The sequence below is a fragment of the Typopeltis vanoorti genome, chromosome 13, assembly GCF_054136105.1.
Source record: "Typopeltis vanoorti isolate ZY-2024b chromosome 13, IOZ_Tvanoo_1.0, whole genome shotgun sequence".
NCBI classification, from domain to species: Eukaryota; Metazoa; Arthropoda; class Arachnida; order Uropygi; family Thelyphonidae; genus Typopeltis; species Typopeltis vanoorti.
This window is the reverse complement of record NC_143561.1, coordinates 89,448,292-89,471,161: the sequence shown is the minus strand read 5'-3', so window position 1 is coordinate 89,471,161 and position 22,870 is coordinate 89,448,292. Positions and strand designations below refer to the sequence as shown.

The window sequence follows — 22,870 nt, the reverse complement described above, 5'->3', positions numbered from 1 at the left end:
GGCTGAGATATTGGGAGGAAATATGGCTTGGATGAGGTCAAAGGTATATCTGAGTGGAACATTAGTGAATAAAGAGGAGACATGAAAACTGACCATTATGTCGGTGTGTGGGGGAGTATGACATTTTCTACGTAGGCTTTAAAGTAGGCTGAGTTTTTTTTTGTGTGTGAAGGTGTCTTACCAGTATATTGTGTGAGCACTTTGGCTAATTTGTATATGGGTGAATCAATGCCATCTACAATGGGATGTAATGGCACATTTTGTTTATGGATTTTTGGTATTCCATATATATATATGGTGGGTGGGTGTGTGGGGGGGAGGTGTCTAGAGTTATAATGTTTTAGTCTGTCACTTTCACAGGCCAAGAGGTAACTTTTTTAGGGAGCTTATAGAGTCTTCTGATTTGTGTGCTGGTGGGATCATACTTTATAGGGAGGTAGGTAGAACGATGTAGGAGGCAAGCTTACCTGAGTAGTCTAATTGGTTTAAAACCAGTGGTATTTGACTTATCCACTTTAGTAATTACTATTTCGTTGTTGCTTCTGATTTCTTGCAAAGCTTCAAATTCTTTTTTTGATAGGTTGCTTTTTTGGTGGTTTAGCTTGTGTAAGTACACTGGCTACATTCTGTCTGATCTTGTTGGCAATATGGTCGAAAATGCTGCAGATACCTCATTCTATTTGGATCATTAATTCTTCTGGCAGAATTTTTTTTTGGTGCTAGTGCATAGTTATAGACACACTATACAATCTGTCACATGTGAGTAATTGCTTCAGGGTGACAGATAATAGGATTACTACTGTGTCAAGGCTTGGAAGCTGAGTTTTTTGTATGCCTTCATATTTTCTGATGCATTCAGTTCACAATGAACTCAGGCTATTTCGTTTGGCAGGGAAAAATTCTACAAACAAATAGAGGGGACAGCCATGAGTTTACCACTCTCCCCACCCTTGGCCAACTTCTTTATGGAGACTTTTGAAGAGAAAGCCTTAAACTCTGCCCCACAAAAACCAACCATATGGCTTTGCTACATTGATGATGTGTTCACTATTTGGACACATGGCTCTGACACACTCCTCTCCTTCTTAACACACTTAAACAACCAACACCCCAGAATCAAGTTCACCCTGGAGAAAGAGGAAAACAACAGCCTCCCTTTCCTAGACACACTAGTCACCTGCCAGCCTGATGGAACCTTGGTTTTCTCTATTTATTGAAAACCCACCCATATAGGCAGATACATTCACCAACAATCCCCCCCCCCTCACAATAATATGGAGTTAATTAAGACACTATACAAGAGGGCTAAACTAATATGTTCAAATGACAATGCCCTAGTCACTGAACTAAATCACATCCTCAACACTTTCTCAGCCAATGGCTACCCCCCCCCAAAAAAAATCCAAAAAATATTGAAATCAGTAAACCACAAACCCCTCCCCCTTTCAGAACAAGGATTACTCTAAATCCATCACTATTCCCTACATCCGAGGCACCTTGGAAAAAATTACCAAAATCTTAAGAAAAAATGACGACCTCTTGTTACAGATCATATAGAAAATTGGCATCCTTTAACCGCTCCACTAAAGACCAATCACTTCCCCTAGACCTATCTGGTGTATACCAGGTCCCTTGCAGCTGTAAGCTGTCCTACTTTGGCCAAACAGGCAGGACAGCGAATAACAGAATTTCAGAACACAAGGACTACATCCGTTTTCACCAGTATAGCCACTCTGGTCTTGCAGACCACGCTCTGGATACACGCCACAGAATACGATGGAAGAAAGCCATAATAATACACTGTAGCAAGTTCAAGTTTGAAAGACCTTTCATGGAATCAGCCTCAGCCCTAAGAAACATTCCAAACCTCAACAAATTTGGTTGCATGAGACTGCCCCAAATTTGGGAGACATACATCATGAGACCTTCAGCCCAACGGCCAAGAATACCTACTCAGCTTGCTAGGGGGCACCATCAGGACTTTTAGGAGAAACGATAGCTTCCTGCTTCATCCTCATTTACTGTATGTAGTGCCTGTGTGCACATGTCTTTATTGTAAGTTCCCTGAAAATGGCAATGTGACGTTGTACGTTATGAATTCCTTAAGTCAATTAATAATTATGTCCTCTCTTTTGTGTCAGCTACACTAGCTACAGCAGTAAAAATTGTGTTAATATTACATAAATTTTCATCAGAATTAGTTTATATTAGTCACTGTGTTATGGGATAATGCTATGAGGAAGAGCCAGTATTTCTTTATACTTTTTATACTGGTATGTAAAATGGTGAGTTCAGGACATGTATGCAGATTGTATTTTCAAGTGTTCAGCATCTGGTAAACATTTACCTGATCAAGTTCTATTTGAACACGTTCACTAGGCAAAAGACACTTTACAGAGTTGCCTTTTATGAGGGAAAGGAGGGGAGAGGATTATGAAGTTATACTGGCAGACTAGTTAAATGAGATGGGGTATAAAATACATATACTCGACTGACATTCATTTTTTTTACATAAATATCTGATAATTTTTAGTCTACAAGAATTTGTAGTTTTTTTTCCGTTTCAACTTCCTGGCTTTGAAAAGTAGGTTCTTATAGTATGGGATCCCATGTTCTGTAAAGTATAGCAATGATAGGAATTGCAACTTAAGCAATGCTTGCTGTTCCACACATGTTGTAAGAATATGATCTTTCTGGTTTTTTTCCATCTTAAATGTGCGGTTATTGGAGCTGGTCTTTCTTCTAATTATGCTGTGTTCTTGTAATTACATTGCAGTCCTCAGCTGAGTGAAGTTACCAATGATAGTATATCTGTTGTCTGCATTAGGGTGATCAAGTTTTCTACTTTTTCACTTGCGATGCCCTCTACTGATAATTCTTTTTTTCTTCCCTTTTGTATTATATATTTCATTTGTTATTTAAATTTAATTCAATTTGTAATTAAATGTTCTCTTGTTTTAAGTTTTCCTGCATTTCTATCACTTCCATTAGTTTCGATTTGATATCAAAGAACTGTTCCTAGTGCTTCTACACTATCATTATTAAATTTTAAATACTCTTTGTATTATTGGAATTTTTGTCTATCTTTTCCATGTGGGAATTCATCATTCTTATATCATGCTTTTGATCGAGACCATGTTACTGGCAGCATAGAATATGTCAGGATCTTTGCTGGATTGCATTTTGCTGTTTCTTTCTCTGAACTATGGGCAATGCCACTCCATACAGTTGTTTGCACCTCTAGTCTTCCACACTGATTCTGATATTTTGGAGTACTGGTAACTGAAATTACCTTTACAGCCATAGCAATACAGGCTTTGCAAAGTTCTGATAAGCTGGATTTTAATTACCACAGTTCAGTTAAATAACACCTTGTGGACTTGCACTTGAGCACATCATAGCACAAATTTTAATAATAAATTATGAACAATAATAATAACTTACTTTGCAATTTCCTCTCGAGTCAAAGTTGGAAATAAGGAAGCAACATCTAATTTTTCAAATATGGTGATATTTGGCTTCTCATCCTCCAATTTGAGATCTGATAACAAAGACTCCACAGAGGATAACTTCAAAAAAAAAATGCATATATATATATACACACACATAAGTATGCAGATTTTGCCAGTTCATGAATATTTGATTAAAGTTTATAAAGCAGAACACCAGAATAAGTTGATAACATTTATTTTATTATTATTATTATCTTCAATTCTATGGAGTCAAACATTCATCTAGGAGGTCCTTTTGTCATACACACAGCTCATCATTTAACATATTCAAATTTTTTGCAAACACCATACTCTCAGGCAAGGCATTCTCATCATCCACAACTCTGCATGCAAAAAACCTGCTTCTCACTCCCCCCTTATACAGCCTCCAGGGATGACCTTTTGTTCTTCTCTAATCACCCACCATTTTATGAAAAACCTCTTCAATACTGATCTTATAACCCTTACCATGTACATCTCTACCATATCATCCCTCTTTTTCCTATCTGCTAAACTCTGTAAATTGCATCTTCTCAATCTTTCTTCATATTCAACATTCCAGAAATCAGAAACTAACCTTAATCAATTGCCTCTGGACCATTTCCAACAACTCTTTGTCCTTTTGAAAACTAAGTGACAAAATCTGCATACAGTAGTCCATATGTGGTCTAATGAAGGCCTTATACAATGCAGCAAGAATCTCCTTACTTCTACAAGTCAGTTTCCTCTGCATTATTACCAGAATTCATTGTGTTGTCCTCACAATTTTGGAATGTGTTCTTTAAATTTTAGATTCTTATCCACCATCACCCCAAGATCTCTTATTTCCTCCAATTCCAACAATATATCCCTACCAAGTGTAAATTCTACATCCCATCTTTGTTTCCCAAACTTGAAAACTTTACATTTTGCAACATTGAACACTATCTATTCAAGTCTTCTTATAAGGCCAAAACATCTGATCTACTTATCATTGTTTGTCCCAACTTTGCATTATCTACAAATAACTGAATATATCCATCAAATCTTCCCAATATCATTAACATGTTAATGATATAGGTTAAATAGCAATGACCCTAAAACAGACTCCTGAGGCACACCACTAGTGACTTACCTTTTCTGGGATATTGCTCTTCCATACACAACTTGCTGATACCTATCAGATAGGCAATCTCCAATCCAATGCATTAGTCTAATATCCAAACTCCATCTGCTCTAGTTTGACTATCAACTTATCATGTGGTAATCTATCAAAAGCCTTCACAAAATTTAAGTATACTACTGTGCATTCATCTCCTTTGTCCAATGAAGCTGTCACCTTATTGTAATAAGTAAATAGATTACTAAAACATGACCTGCCTTTAGCAAATCCATGCTATCCATCAAAAATAATACCACTGTCGTGAACCCAATTCAGAATCCTGGTTCTCACCAGCCATTCCAACTTTAACCACAAAAGACATGCTGATTGGCCTATAATTTGATACTTGAGTTCTGCTACCTCCCTTATGAAGAGGCACAATCTTGCTTTCCTTCCATTCCTTTGAACTTGACTCACTACAAGACTCGTATTAAACAAATATGTCAAGGCAGATGATAAATCCCTGGCACGTTCCTTCAAAATACATGGTGATATATTATCAAGTCCAACATCCTTATTAACATCAAGTTTCTCAATTAATTGACAACCTGACATTTCATCCTTTGCAAGGATTTCTTAAGGTGTAAATATACAAACTAGTAGGCAAAACAGAAAGGAATAACAAAGGTGACAATTGTTATGCAGTTATAGAAGATACTGATGTTATTTTTAAAATATATAAACACACACACACACACACACACACGTGTGCACGAATTCCTTTCATTTGAATTTAAAATCATGACATTATTATGATTGTAATTATACAATATTTATAAATTTTAAAATTTTCATAATAATAGAATTACATTAATACCTCTATATGCAAACTTCCTATTTATGACAGTCTACAATTTTTTATTTTTTTAATTAAAATATTTTTTAATTTAAAAAAAATTAAAATTTCGGTAGAAAATTCATTTTAGAGAATTTTAGTAAATTTTGCAAATTCTAGAATTTTCATTATGCTTGAGCATGGAGAAATCCATGTAAACAAAGAACAGAATTTGCTGTGCTTATCTGAATAATTACTTAACATATGCTTAATTATTGCCTTTTGATATTATTATTATTTCAACATACTTATGGAATTCCAAGACTCATAACAGGAGCTCAATACTACCTATTAATTATATGTCTTCTTAAACTGATTCACTAGTAATTGAACTCACAGCTACATTCAACAATCCATTCTACTCATTTACTAACTCTGCAAGCAAATAATCTACTCCTCACTTCTAATCATTCTTCCTTTGAAGAATGGTTATGTAATGAAAAATGTGCTCTATATCGATACCATCGAAATCAGTTTAGTTACGTTTATTTCCTCTTATCAACCAAATTCTGCAACTCACAAATGTTTACTTGATTTTGATAGGGATCATTCTGCAGATACATCTGTAATGCACACTCATGGTACTGATCTACTATAGGCTTACAACTTTTCATGAGTGTAAGTCACATAATAAAAAATGATAAAAAAAAAACTCGTATTAATCATCTGCCTCTGAATTCTCTTCACTATGAAGGTGTGTGGACTGCAGAAGTTAGTTGATAGGAGAAAAAGAGGAGATATGACAGAGACATTTAAGTTGCTTAAAGAGTTTTATAGGTTAGATGCAGGTGAAATGTTTCAGCACTTGGCTAGAGGGACCAGAACAAGAGATCATCCCTTGGAAATTGAATAAAGGCATGGTTAGTAGGGGTGTGAGGACTAGATGTTTTGCTTGGAGAGTTGTGAATGAATGGAATGGGTTGCCAGAGTCAGTTGTGAGTGCTTTGTCTGTTAATGGGTTCAAGGAGAGGTATGATAGATTGCATGGATAGATTAGGTCTCCTGCAATGAGTCTTTGGACTCCATGGAGGTGCCCATATAATAATAATAATAAATAAATAAACAAATATATATATATATATATATATATATATATATATTGTTGAAATTAGGATTTACTCGGGATGTATACATTTATAAAAATAAATTTAACTGACTAGAACCCGAGAAAGTATAACAAAAACCTTTAATACATCACAACTAGTTTCATCGGTGCTCCGACTTCTTCAGGTGAGAAATAAAAACATAAGATATAAAATAACACGGTAAAAAATGAACTTTACAGCTTAATAAAAAGCAGAATAGTAACAGTCATATTTGAATAGGTGACCGCGTGCTACCGTTGGCATGAGTAGAATGTGTGCGACAGCTAATTTTTGAGCGCCAGTACTGGATTACTGCGCTATGGGAATCAGGCAAATTGTAGCTAAGATTATTGTTTAAATGTGAAGGGTCCAGAACTATTTCTTTTGATTCGATAATTCTTCTTTCGAATTCATCCTTGCAAATATATAAATTAGTAGTGCGTTCCCAATCAACTTGATGTGGCTGTTCTTCAAGGTTAGAGTTTGCCGAGAAAAGGACATGACTGGAAAGGGCGCTCGCTCGTGCTCTACTGTAGGAGATGTCACGTCTATGTTCCTCAAGACGAAGTGAAACAGATTTGTCTGTCTGGCCAAAATAAGGTTGACCACAGTTGCACACAACTTTATAAACACCAGGAAAATGCAGATGGTTGTGTTTTGGTTTTGGTCGACTCAGAAAAGAACGAAGTTTTGGCAGCGTAGTATAGTCGGTCTTTATGTTGAATTTTTTCAGAATCTTAGCTAGTTTTGGGGTAAGAGTGCTGATAAAAGGTAACTGTATATGAGTGAAAGGGTTGGAGTCATCTTCTTGTCGAGGATGTTGGCGTGGTCTCAAACGTTTAGTGATGTTACGAGACGAATATCCATTATTTAAGAAGGTGTTTTTCAGGAAGTTAAGCTCTGTTTGAAGGTCTTCTTCTGTGAAAATGAGACATCTTGCTCGATGGGCGAGGGTGGAGATGATGCCCAGTTTCTGAGGTGGGAAGTGATGAGAAGAACCATGTAAATATCTATCAGTGTGGGTGGTTTTTTGAAAAATTGAAAATTTAAGACAGTCAGGAAATCTACTGATCTTTAGATCCAAGAAGGGGAGAACGCCGTTAATCTCTAGTTCAGATGTGAATTTAATGTTTTGATGTTGGTTATTTAAATGGTTTAGGAAGTTTTGCAGTTCCTCTAAACTATGTCCCCAAATAAGGAAGACGTCATCAATGTAACGTAACCACAGTTTAGGTTTCAAAGTAGCTGAGGAAATAGCTTTCTCTTCAAAATCTTCTAGAAAAAAGTTAGCTAAGACTGGAGATAGAGGGCTGCCCATAGCTAAGCCGCTAGTTTGTTTGTATATTTTATCTTCGTAGCAGAAATAGCCGGAATTGATGCAGTGACTTAGAAGAGCGAACACTTTTTTAGAAACCTTGTCCTTAAGAAGACTCAGAACTTCATCTGTAGGAACATTCGTAAACAGAGATACGATGTCAAAACTCACCATTCTGTCCGAGTCTAAAAGATTCAAATTTTTTATTTTTGGGTTGAAATCTTCAGAGTTTTTGATGAAGGAAGAAGAATTGCCAACTAAATGTTTTAAAGAAGCTGCAAGATATTTAGACAGATTGTACGTAGGTGAGTCAATCCCTTCCACAATAGGTCTTAAAGGGGTGTCAACCTTATGGATCTTAGGCAAGCCGTACAACCGAGGAATGAGGGGATGGAGAGAGCGGAGAGATAGTCTTGTATGTCTAGGAAGTTCAGAAGTTGATTTCAGAAGATTGTTTGTACGGTTATGAAGTTCTCTTGTGGGATCACTTTCTAGCATAGAATACGTATTAGAACTTAACAAGTTGTTCATCTTACAACAGTAGTCAGCTTTGAATAAGATTACAGTTGCATTCCCTTTATCAGCAGGTAAGATAATAATGTCATTGTTGTTACGAAGTTGGTGTATTGCTTTCCTTTCTGTCGGCGATAGATTATCTGTAGGACGACGACTGTTGTTAATGGTAAAGATGGCATCGATCCTAAGTAGATTCGCAGTTTGTTTTGGTAATTGTCCAGCTGCCTTCTCAACTTTCGTAAGAAAGAGTTCTTTAGGAATGAAGGTCGGAGAAGGAACGAAGTTAAGGCCCTTTGAGAGCACACTAAGTTCTGCAGGAGAAAGTGTGTGAGAGGATTTGTTAATCACAACATTTTTTAAATTTTGTGAGTTGATATTGGATTGGCGAGTTTGTTCCTGTTTGAGTTGGTTGAATTTTCTGATAAGAATTAATTTTTTGGAGAGTTGCGATCTAGAAGCACGGAGAGAGCTCGTGTTTTTAATATCAATCCAGAACCTGTTATCTAAAGATGAATTTAAGTTATTTTCTAAAGAATCTCTTTTGCGGAACAAAGAAGCTAATGTGGACTTGGTATCTGCGATTCTTTCATATAATAAATCAAGTTTAGCCTTGTGATAGATATTATGAGCACGTTTAGTGCGAATCGATTCTTTGAAATCTAAAAACTTTGGGATGACAGAGTGAAATTTGCATCTTTTCAGAAAAACTAACCTATTAATAAAACAGAGCTTAACTTCCTGAAAAACACCTTCTTAAATAATGGATATTCGTCTCGTAACATCACTAAACGTTTGAGACCACCCCAACATCCTCGACAAGAAGATGACTCCAACCCTTTCACTCACATACAGTTACCTTTTATCAGCACTCTTACCCCAAAACTAGCTAAGATTCTGAAAAAATTCAACATAAAGACCGACTATACTACGCTGCCAAAACTTCGTTCTTTTCTGAGTCGACCAAAACCAAAACACAACCATCTGCATTTTCCTGGTGTTTATAAAGTTGTGTGCAACTGTGGTCAACCTTATTTTGGCCAGACAGACAAATCTGTTTCACTTCGTCTTGAGGAACATAGACGTGACATCTCCTACAGTAGAGCACGAGCGAGCGCCCTTTCCAGTCATGTCCTTTTCTCGGCAAACTCTAACCTTGAAGAACAGCCACATCAAGTTGATTGGGAACGCACTACTAATTTATATATTTGCAAGGATGAATTCGAAAGAAGAATTATCGAATCAAAAGAAATAGTTCTGGACCCTTCACATTTAAACAATAATCTTAGCTACAATTTGCCTGATTCCCATGCGCAGTAATCCAGTACTGGCACTCAAAAATTAGCTGTCGCACACATTCTACTCATGCCAACGGTAGCACGCAGTCACCTATTCAAATATGACTGTTACTATTCTGCTTTTTATTAAGCTGTAAAGTTCATTTTTTACCGTGTTATTTTATATCTTATGTTTTTATTTCTCACCTGAAGAAGTCGGAGCACCGATGAAACTAGTTGTGATGTATTAAAGGTTTTTGTTATACTTTCTCGGGTTCTAGTCAGTTAAATTTATTTTTATAAATATATATATATATATATATATATATATATATTTATATATATATTTTTTTTTTATGAAGAATTGAATGACTAGAACCGAGATTTAAGTAAAAAGGTTTTAATATAAAAACACGACTAGTTTCAGCCTGTAACAGCCTTCATCAGGTGACATTATAAAAGAAAGAAAACAGAAAAAACACTAAACACTGAAGGTTAAAAGACTATGAACAACATAGAGAATCACTATACATAATTAGCATGAAAATGTTGCAGCTGTATTTAAAGCTGTTCTTTCATTTGCATTGTTGGGAGAGTGCGTACTTACAGCATCACGTGAATGCCAGTACATGATTACAGCTGAATCTGGGCAGTTGTAGCTCAAGTTATTATTTAGATGAACAGGATTGAAGATGATTTCTCTGGATTCCATGATTTTTCTCTCTAGTTCATCATTGCAAAGGAAGATGTTAGTAGATTTTTCCCAATAGACTTTGTGACTTTGATTTTCATCATTAGGATCAGCCGAGAAAAGGATATGACTTGATAATGCACTGGCTCGCTGTCTCTTGTAAATAATGTCCCTCATGTGTTCTTCCATACGCAATTCAACAGATTTGTCTGTCTGCCCAAAATAAGGAATATCACAATCACACAATATTTTATATACAAAAGGGTATTTGAGTTGATGATGACAAGGTTTTGGGTAGCTTATTAAGAAACGGATCTTTGGAAGTGGAGTGAACAAGGTTCTGATATTGTATTTTCTTAGAACCTTTGCTAATATATGTGAAACTGTACTTATGTAAGGAATAGATATATTGCCTTTGAATCCATTTATTTCTTCTGAGTGATGTCTAGGAGGATTAAGAAGGAATTTTTCAATGATTCTCTTGGAATATCCATTAACTTCGAAAGAAGTTTTCAGATGGTTTATTTCTGTAAGAAGTTCATTTGGGTCATCCAGAAGAGAATGGGCTCTATGTCCCAAAGTGGAAATTATTCCAAGTTTATGAGGAGGGAAGTGATGGGACTGACTATGCAGATATCTGTTTGTATGTGTGGGCTTTGTATATATTGATATTTTGAGTTTACCAGAAGAGCAAGTCAGTTTGGATGACCCAAATGAACTTCTTACAGAAATAAACCATCTGAAAACTTCTTTCGAAGTTAATGGATATTCTAAGAGAATCACTGAAAAATTCCTTTTTAATCCTCCTAGACACTATTAAGAATGCACAACATTATCAAAAAACATCATAGAGACAGTTAAAAGACGATGCACTCATCCAAAATAGTGAACTGAAACCAAAACCGAAAATAGTCAACCAAAAACAAAATTATTGTGAACTAAAACAAAAACTTGATGAAAATTTGGCTTGTCGGATTAATATATATATATACACATACGAGGGCTGTTTGATAAATCTGTGCAAAGTCTAAGAGATGGTGCCACCAGTACATATCGAGGTTATTTTTAGTTGCAGGCAACTGTTGGAGGATCACACACTAAGTTTCAGTTGGATAGACCTACTTTACTGCAGATGGAAAGCAAGATAAAGAAATAAATATAAGACCAGCCATAGCTAAAGATGCTTCTGGGAAAAATAAAGATCTGCTCAGAAGTTCTGTGGGTATCGAGACAAAGAAAAGAATGAAATAAAACATTAGTGTGGCCAGTTTTCACATACAGAAGTGAGACATGGGTATTCAAGAAGAGAGTAAGACAACAGATAATGGCCTTTGAAATGTAGTGCTATAGGAGAGCTCTGAAAATCTATGGACAGAATATGTGACAAATACAGATGTCCTACAGAGATCTTTATTATTATTATTATTATTATTACCAAAGACCCCATGGAGTCAAAGATTCATCTAAGAGGTCCTTTTATCATACACACAGTTCATCATACCATGCTTTAAACACACTCAAATTCCCTGCAGACACCACACTTTCAGGCAAGACATTAAAATCATTCACAACTCTGCATGAAAAAAACCCGCTTCTCACTCCCCTACTCACACCCTCTTTATACAGTTTCCAGGGATGACCTCTGGTTCTCCCACTATTTTCTGTAGAATCTCTTTAGCATTGATCCTATAATAACGCCTTAATAACTAGGTCTCTATCATATCTCCCTTCTTCCTTCTGTCCATCAGACGCTGCAAGTTGCATCTTCTCTCAATCTTTCCTCATACTTGACATTCCAGAGGTTAGAAACTACCGTAGCCAGTCGCCTCTAGACCCTTTCCACCATCTCTTCATCCTTCTGAAAACCAGGTGATCAAATCTGGGCACAATAGTCCATGTGTGGCCTAATCAAAGCCTTATACAATGGAACAAGAATCTCCCTAGTTCTACAAGTCAGTGTCCTTCCGCATCATTCCCAGAAGCCTTTGTGTTGTCTTCACAATTTTGGCAATGTGTCCCCTACGTTTCAGATCCTTATCCACTATCATTCCCCCCCCCCCCCCCGATCTCTTATTTCCTTCACCTCCGATAATATATCCTCACCAAGCACGAATTCAGCATCCCATTTTTGTTTTCCAAATTTTAAAACCTTACATTGTGCAACATTGAGCTAACATTCCATTCCCCTGCTCAATCACTCAATTTATTCAAGTCTTCATGTAAGGCAATAAGAAGACTCTACTCTTCATGGTTCGTCCCAACTTTGCATCATCTGCAAACAACTGAATATCTCCATCAAAATGTTCACCAATATCATTAATATACAAGTTAAACAGCAATGGCCCTAAAACAGATCCATGAGGCACACCACTAGTAACTTTCCTTTTCCTGGATATTGCTCCCCCCATACACAACTTGTTGATACCTATCAGATAGCCAGTCTCCAATCCAATGCACCAATCGATACAAAATTAATAACGGAAAAAACTCACGTACAAAGATTATTTAATAGTATAATTTTCGCCTGTGTGTCACAGGCATCTTCAGTACATTAAGCTCAAATTAAACAATAACTGACAATTCCAAAAAGCGCTACCTAAGTAGCTGGTGTAAGATAACTAAAAAGGTCAATAACTTTCCTTAAAAAAATAAATAAATAAAATAAAATAAAATAAAATAAAAAATTTATTATTTTTATTTTATTTTATTTTATTTTTATTTTTTTAAGGAAAGTTATTGACGTTTTTAGTTATCTTACACCAGCTACTTAGGTGGCGCTTTTTGGAGTTGTCAGTTATTGTTTAATTTGAGCTTAATGTACTGAAGATGCCTGTGACACACAGGCGAAAATTATACTATTAAATAATCTTTGTACGTGAGTTTTTTCCATTATTAATTTTGTATCGATATGTCTACTCACGGTATACCTCTTTTAAAACCAATGCACCAATCTAATATCCAATCCCATCCACTCTAGTTTGACTATCAACTTATCATGCGGTAATCTATCAAAAGCCTTTGCAAAATCCAAGTATATTACTGTGTATTCTTCCCCTCTGTCCATGGAAGCAGTCACTTCTAGGAGGTCCTTTTTATCACACACACAGCTCATCATACCATGCTTTAAACACACTCAAATTCTCTGCAGACACCACATATTGTAATAAGTAAGTAGATTACTAAAAATGAACTCCCTTTAGTAAATCCATGCTGTCCATGTAAGATAATGCCATTGTTGTCAACCCAATTCTGAATCCTAGTTCTCACAAGCTTCTCCAACAACAACTTAACTCAACATCTGATACGCAGATAGGCCAATAGTTTGATGCTCGAGTTTCTATCACCTCCTTTATGAAGTGGCACAATATTGTCCTCCTTCCACTCCTCAGGGCCTGACCCAGTGCAAGACTCGTATTAAAAAAATATGTCAAGGCCAGCATCAACTCCCTGGCACATTCCTTCAGAATACGTGGTGATATATTATCAAGTCCCACAGCCTTATTTACATCTAGTTTGCTCAACTCCCCAATTATTATTACATTACTATATTACATTCATAATTGTTACAGGAAATGATCCAGAGAAAGATGAGATTGGCAGGACATGTACTGAGAGGTTCAGCAGGACAGAGGATACTAACAGTTTTAGAAGGAAAAAATATGGGAAAAGGTTCAAGAGGTAAAAAACGATTTGAAAAATCATGTTTTATGATCCTATCCATGTATTTGAAAACTACATGGACAAGATCATATGGCTAAGCAGAAACAAAAAGGAAAGCCACCAACAGAGAGAACTGGAAGGACATGGTGCTGCACTCTCTCACTGAGGAAGCTACATGATGATGATAGCACAGTTTGCACTGTAAATGGGCTAAGGATTTTTTTCCTATTTTTATCAATTTTATATATTTTTTTGTATTTTTGATTTATTTTTTACATAGGCTGGAAACCCTGCTTTTAGAGACCAAACATGGAACTGTTTTCAAGAAATCCAATAAGTGGGACAGTCTCACACCAGGTGATGAAATTCATTTCCTACCTAAAGACAATCATGAACATCCATGCCTAAGGCAGGATTTGACCTGTAGCCCTTGTTTGGGGAATGGATAAGCTAATGACCAACCAGGCCAGCAAGTTATGTTGTACCATTATAATGTGTATGTGGTTGTTAGGCTCAGTAATGGCTGTTAAGTACTACTACCAAGCTAATAACTGTTTTCAAATATTAGCTTATTAGTACTTAACAGCCATTACTGAGCCTAACAATGACGTACACAAAAACACTGCAAGAGCATTTCTGATACTTCAGCATGTATAGATTATGTGTATGCAGTGCTGTCGCCTGATTAGATCGTGCCCTGAAGCAAACAAATATCGCCCCTGATGGATTATAAGACAAAAAAATAAGAAAATCTGTTTCTGTGGGAGGGGACATGTCACATGTGATTCATTAGTTAGTGCCATTTTTATCCCAGTTGTCTATAATTGTACTATTTGTTGAAAAATATATTAAGCCCGCAAATGTCTCTGTACCTTGTTCAGTGACATAATAAAACTACTTGTTTTATTATGTCACTGCGGTAAACAACAAAACAGTTGTTTTGTTGTTTACTGCAGGGAGCATGTTACTATCACCCCGATGTTCCTTTGAATTAATTAACGTTTAAAATTAATTTCTTTTTTTCTTAATAATGATTTCATGCGTTAATGATGCATAGCTGAAAATTGCCACATAACCCCTTAAGATCTTTCACGTATCCCTGGGAGTATGCATACCGCACTTTGAGAAACATTGATCTAATAAGGAGGTTCTAAAATGTTTAGTTTTAGTATGTATGATTATCATTTTTTATTATTAAATATAATAAGCACATAAACTAAACTAAACTAAACACTGTATATTTGTAAAATATCTTGTTGCCGTAATACGGCGCCTACCGCAATATGGCTGAATGAACGCCCTTATTAAGCCGTGTTGTAAGGCGGTCTGCCTCTTTGCTACACCCTGTCGATGGTACAGTGTGTATGTGTACTGCAAATACACATATAAACATGCTCAAGTATCAGAAATGCTCTTGCAGTGTTTTTGGCCAAAAAAAAAATATTTTTTCCTTTCATTTGGATTGCCCTGTAAAATTGTCTAATGCATTGCCATTATGTTTACTAACAAATAAATATATGTTAAAAACAGCAATACTAACCTTGGACATTTCTTTTTCTGCCACATTTTTTCCAACAAACTGTGGTGTTCCTGATGGAGTAGTTAAACATCGTATGATTCTTGGATCTAGCAAATGTGGAACTTTAAATGATGATACAAAAGTATTCTTGCAAGCAGATACATTATCTATTGCGAGTCCCTCCTCTTCAGTGTGGACTTCGTCACTGGTATATTCAACAATGCCCAGATCTGATTCAGTCATTGCTTTAAAAGTATTTATGACTTGATATAATAAACAAACAAAAAACAAAAAAATTAAATCAGAAAACATATTGTAAGTAGTATAGCTATAAGCAGTGGTGAGCTATGGAAATTTTAACAAAGGGCTCGCATCATCGAGCAAATAAAAAAAAAAAAAAATGGGATTAGCTTAGCCCTTATACTTATAATACTTATATTCTGACTTTTTAGAGTTTCTGACAGATATGATAATTCCGGTAGGATATCAATCATTAATGCTAGATCTTTTAAAAATTTCAAATTGAGAAGTCGGTTCAAAAAGTCCTCATATTTATCGTTCTATGAAAAATGCTTGCATAAAGCTGGGTAATTTCTCCACACAGCAAGAGTCATTCATAAACTACACGCTGCCCATCATGGTCCAAACAGATGGCCGATCTTTAAATTTTCGATACCAAGGTCTTTTGCATTTGTATTTAATTCTCGTTGATTTTTTGGTGATTGATGATAAAAAGCATATAATTTATCCATGAATATTTCAAAATGATTTATTTTTTTAATGTTTTTTATCGAATCACCCAATGCTAATTGTAAACAATGAGCTACGCAATGCCAAATCACAATGTTGGGAAATTTTTGTAGAAGTTTAATTGCAACACCTGATTTGTTTTTCAACATTACACTAGCTCCATCAGAACAAAATGCAATAAGATGATTTTTTAAATAGTTATCAGAAAATCCATATGAATTTAAAGTAGCAATTATAGTAGCATGTATACATTTCACGGTGGTATTTTCTACTTCTACAAGATTATTAAACAAGAACAAGGGGCTTGCAAATTTGAAAAAAATTTAACAAAGGGCTCACACGAGCCCCTTATAGCTCACCACTGGCTATAAGATTCCAAGAAATAAATATCAAAGTCAAATATAGTTTGAGTGTTTCAGTGTTTAGAATTGTATACTTAAGAAGATAAAGCCATAAATCAAGTGTACTAATTATACTCCAGGCAAGATTATTTTCTTAAATAAAGAGCCAATCACTTCACCACTGAAGTGAAGCCTATAGGCTCTTTATTTAAGTAATTTATGGGTGCACCTTTTTGACAACTTGTATAGCAAAGTATATATAAGTTCTTTTCGCTATAACTTCAGTATTATCTAGGTCTACCTACTCACTGATGACACCTCAATAAAGTTCGAAACCGGTCTGGGTAGTGACTTTCCACCATAATGTATAACATCATACATCCCCTAAGAGTTGTGTTTTACATTATGGGAAATATTAAGAATAGTGAGAACTTTACCCACCTTTGCAGCGAGTTGCCCGAGTGTTGAACTATGTGCTTTAGCTTACGCTACAATCCGCCGAAACTTTTTATAGTTTACTATATTCGGCATGAAACTCTTTGATTCCGATCTTTGAGTTTCTTATTCGCCTTTGAAATAATGTGGGATTTAATATCCCCTTAATTTAAAAAAAATATTATTTTCTTTTGAGTAATCGCTAGATTAACATAGTTGTTGTTTGAATTTTACATGAATTAAAAGATATCCAATGGTTGCTCTTTGTCTTCCTTGGTGTAGGAGAATAGTAACTGTTAGTAGCTCTGTAGTTGTATATTCTGCACTAAAAATGTGCCTACAACGACCTTTTCTTTCTTTCTTTTCTGAACTTAGTGTCTGAAGATGTTTCTACAAGCAAAAAAAAAAAAAACATATGCTCCACTTTTACAAGATTTCTCTATTCCTCTTCCTTTTTCCTTTACTTATTTGTTTACTCTTCCATTACTAATTCCTTCAGACTAACGACGACTCAAACAATGAGATCTTTCCTGCTACATAAAGAAAGACAACAGTCATGAAAGAATACCTTTTAATTCATGTAAACCCACCCACCCCTCTATCCCTAATAAAACCTTGCGTTAAAGACTTGTTCCAAAATAAAAGAGAACTACTAGTATTTAATGCAAATGGAGTACACTGGCCGTACTAGAATGTACTGCTATGATCAAGTGAAATTATAACTATAAATTACATATGTTCAATTGATCTAATAAGTGGGTTCTAAAATGTTTATTTTGTGTATGTATGACTATAATGTTTTATTATTAAAATATAATAATTAATTCCTACAACATCTTATAGGAATTAAAAAGCCTTGATCTCCTTCTGACTGGCTTTAGATTAAAAAAAAAAATACTAGAAAATGCTTCTCACATCCCTGATGAGAATTTAAGCCCCAGGCAGATATAGTGAAATAGTTACTACAATCTGGCAATTTATTGGAAATACTCCATGGTAAAATTTGTAAAACATGTCATATCAAAATTTCATTATACTGTAAATCTTTTGCTGATTTGATATCTTAGATAGGCAATATAATTAGGGCAATTTTTGAATAAAATGAAATTTGCTAAGAGCCATATTTTTCATGCATTTTAATCTGACTAAGATTTCCATAGTATTATAGTATTATTTCTGAGTCTAAATGGAAGTCAGAAGACTATCGGTGGAGGCCAAACTCTTTACAGACCATAATACATATCATACCTTAAAAAATATTTGGCATTGGAATATTCACCACCTACTCTGACAATGCATTCAACTCATGCACCATGCAAAAAATCCACTTTTCACTTCCTTACTCACTTGACCATTATTCAGTTTTCTAGGATACCTTTTACACCAAATAACATTTCTCTTATATCTACTTAAAAGGCTCCACTCACCAATTTATGTTTCAATGAACACAATGCAAAATTTGCTGCCTTCTACCATGTATTATGGCAGCAATTTTTTGGGATAACTTATGTAATTTTTGAAATTTGCCCCTGAATTTAAACTCCCATTTTGTCTAATCATAGTTCAGGCCCTGAATAGTAAGGTGGTGCATGTAGAATTGTTTGGAAAACAATAGTCAGAATTATTATCATTACACAGGCATCTTATGAAATCTGAAGACTCATTGTGGTAGGCCTATACTAATTAGAATGTTTATCATACCTCTTAAACTCTTTCACATCTTCAAGTTATCTTCATACAGTGCATTTCATAGAACTGCCACAATGTTGGTCTCAAAAAAATTGTGGTAGGTCTATGGGATGTGTCTCGATCTCCATCACTTCTTCATTCCTTTGGAATGTAGGTGACAAGATATGCATGTAGTAGTCCAGAATGGCATTATTAAAACTTTATGAAGGGGAATAAACAATCTCCTCATTCCTGCTTGTCAGTGTGTGTGTGTGTGTGTGTGTGTGTGTGTGTGTTCTTTAAAAACCATAAAACCTGGTTACCTTTTAAATATACCATTGAAACCTCAATTCCCTGTCCATGATCATCCCTAAATCCCTGGCCTCATCAATTTCCTGCAGTTCAGATCAATCAATGTAGTATACAGCTTACGATTTATTCACTCTAAATTACATGACTGTACACTTGGTCACATTAAACTAGTGGTGCTTTATCTTTGCATATAAAGGTCAATGAGGGTTGGTCAATGAAGACTATTTAAGTCACCCTGTGGGATCTCTACACAGTCTTCATTGACCAACCCTCTTCTTAGCCTTGCATCACTGGCAAAAAATTGACCATTTTCTCTTAAATCATTCCTACATCACTGATGTACAAATAAAACAGCAGCAACACAAAGTCCTGTGGTACAACCAGTAACTTGCCTCCTCCTAGATTCAGTTCCCATCATACATCTTATTCAAATCATCAGCTTCAGATCTATCTCTATTTTCTCCAATTTATGTGATATCCTGTCAAATGTCAAAATCCAACAGTATATCAAATTTGCAAAGTCCAACAGTATCACTATATAGCCATTTCCATTATTCTGCTCATTTATCACATTTTTTATAAAAATTAAGCAAATTACAAATTACTAAGGCAACTACCCCTCACAAAACCAAGCTCTCTCCTATCAAGTATCATGTTCCCAACTACCATTCTTGAATTCTGCACCAACTTCTTCAATACCTTTACAATTGCTCCTGAGATACTGACTGATCTATAATTTGCTGTCTCTATCCAAGAGCAATGGAACTATTTTGCCCTCTTTCTGCTCCTCAGGCACTTTTCCATGAGGCTTAAATTAAACATCTTGATAGGAGTTGCCAATCCTCTTGCTCATTCTTATAATATATCGACTGATAATGAAAAGGTGATCAAGCTTGCAGAAGAACTGGAAAAGAACCAAATGGACATAATTGGCATCACTGAAAAAAAGAAGACAAAAACAGGTGAGACCTTACTAAATAACAAGCATAGGATGTTATATTCTGACAATAATGATCAAGGAAAGGAAGGAGTAGCGATAGAATACAACACCACAGTATTCAAAGCACATTCTGAAAATTTATTCTGTTGACCCATCATTCTCCTGCACATAAAAAAAAGTCTACTCTTCATTTTCTCTTTACCTCAACTTCACATAATTTCCAAAGATGACATCTTGTTCTCCCCTAACACTCTATATATAATTCCATCTGAATTAATTTGGTAAAATCCCCTCACTAACTTAAACATCTCCATCATATCCTCTCTTTTCTGTCTATCCAAATTTCACATATTTAAGTAGGTAAAGGCTTAAAATTATGCAATGATTATGAATTGGCTGTTACCCTCAACAACTACAACATTCTGTCCACAAACAAAATTCACTATAGAGTTTCCCTCCCCCACTTCCCCAAAATTAGAAGGTTATATCACATTAGTAATGGAGAGTGGTTAGTGAGTGGAACACATTGCCTGAGTGTATTGTAAATGTAGACACTCTTGAATCAGTTTAAAGCACCGTTAGATGAGCATTGTATGCAATAATGTGTATCTTCTACAATGAGTCTCTGACTCCATGGAGGTCGGATGTTAATAATAATAATAATAACAGTATCACAAGAAACAGTATCCACAATAACCCTACTTCAGTGCTCATACAATGATATACTTCTGAAGCTATCCAAAGCCTCCAATATGGAGGGTAATGGTTTGTCTTAAACCTCTATAAAAATACTTCGTCAAATAATTTACATTACATGGGGCAGATGTAGTTCCTCTGAAGATAACAATGGTCATTTTCTCTTCTCAACAAATCAAAACAACATAATATGAATTTTCAGTTAAATAAAACAAACCTAATCTGCATTCATTTATTTATTTATAATGTAAATTTAATTTTCACCTATAAATATAATGCAAATAATTTTTTTAAAGATAAAGGCTATTGCCAAAAAATTAAATTTCATCAATAAAATACAAAACGATAAAAAAATATTAAAAAAAAGCGACTTTCTTGATTTGATTAAAAGGAAATAACAAGACCAAATGTGATTGATGTAAGATAACAAGGGTATAGGTTAAAAAAAAAAAATGTAAGAAAGGTTAGTGTCTCATTCTTTATATATATATATATATATATATATATATTAAATATTTTTAAGGAGTGATCTGATAATCACATTATCAGATCACTCCTTAAAAATATTTCTGGATTTCTCTCCCAAATACTATTTCTATCAGCATCCAAAGTAGAAATATCCGAATCCGCAGATGCAGGGATTTATAAAATTCTCGATGACTGGAGTGCTTTGCTCCCCACCCCCCCAACTTAATATGATATTATTTAAGCTGTCTCAGTTTTATCGAATTAATCATTTCATTAGTTATAAAGTAACTAATGCCGAACGGCCGCGATATAAGTTCTGACTCATAGGAAAATTAATAATTTTTCGCTTTTTTTTAAAATTAATTTTTGTGAAGTGACACTTTTTTTTTTCTTTCTTCCATTCATTTGACTATTGTGTCAAACGCTCTCATCAAGCTTCCCTTACCTAGCACTCTCCCCTAATGTAATACGCTTAGTAAATATCATAATTGAGGGGGAAATGTGGGTACATGCATCACCTACTCATGAAAATAATTGAATCCGAGTTATGCATGGCATCGAATAGAACCAGTTTTTCTAAAGGCCTAGCTGTAAATTTTCTATATTTTCTAAAAATGGTATTAAAAAATAATGAATTCCAAAAAACGGCAGGTCATTGATATTGGTTTAAAACATGTTATCTGTTCAATTTTATTATGATCATATTTTACTTTACACTACGACATCCTTTTTGCAACAAATGCTTTTAAACCAGTACATCTCACAACACCTACAAACGAATAATATGCATTTCTACATTTTCACACCAGATAGCAGCACTACAAGTTGAAGCTGATCAATATTTATATTAATCAGAATGTACTCGTGTCGAACTGTTTTTGGAGAAATAACTGCTTGAAATTGGAATTAAATATATCATTTAATAACGAAATTAAGTATTTGCACGCTAATTGGTCTGAAGCCAGCATTATGCAGGTACGACATATGTGATTGCAGCAGGCTTCGTAAATTTAAATATGAAAATAAAATGGATGCATATTTCAAACTGCAATAATATATTATTATTATTATTATTATTAGACACCTCCAGGGAATCCAAAGACTCATCGAGGGAGAGTGTGCCAACAGCATCGAACGATTGGTTCCCTTCCAACTATTAACCGCGCTCAAACTTACTTAACTGAGCCATTAGTAGCAGAGGCTCTACCAATCGACCAACATATATCACCATATTCGGATAATGTTCACGAAAAAAAACCAGCATATTGTGAATCAGCATAATTAAAAATGCATTTTTCCTTCAGAGATATTGATATAAAAAGTAGTTGAGTTCTCTAAGGATGATAAAATTTCGACAGATCTCATGGCCACTTTTGACGCAGAAAATGGACAATGGAGCTGGATTTTTAAGAAAATATCGTCACCTGCAGTGGCGGATTACCCATTAAAGCAATGAGGCACGTGCCTAGGGGCCTAAGCTTTGGGGGGGGGAAGACATTTTCCTATAGTGTTTTAAAGTAGATTAATGTTTTCAGTAAACATCATAAAAATATTAATTATTTTAAGCGAAAATTTTTTCAAAACAATTATTACGTTTTAATACGTATTTTGAACAGCGCGCACTATCTACGCTTTAAATAATGCCGCAATACCAATGTCGGCGCCAGTTGACAAGCTTCGTATTTTGTATTTTGAACAGCGCGCGCTATCTACGCTTTAAATTAAACCGCATT

At 35.1% G+C, this 22,870-nt stretch overlaps 1 protein-coding gene across 2 annotated transcripts in view; it reads right to left on the bottom strand.

Annotated features, from left to right (window-relative positions):
- LOC150100350 (tetratricopeptide repeat protein 29-like) overlaps positions 1–22,870 on the bottom strand; it is a 267,893-nt gene that overhangs the window by 237,364 nt on the left and 7,659 nt on the right. For both annotated transcript variants that reach the window (XM_090402521.1, XM_090402520.1), the window contains exons 2-3: positions 15,549–15,772; positions 3,445–3,569 (exon numbers count right to left, since the gene is read on the bottom strand). In XM_090402521.1, coding sequence (XP_090258647.1) covers positions 3,445–3,569; positions 15,549–15,770 — 347 coding nt within the window. In that variant the 5' untranslated portion in view covers positions 15,771–15,772. The remainder of the gene's footprint in view (positions 1–3,444; positions 3,570–15,548; positions 15,773–22,870) is intronic.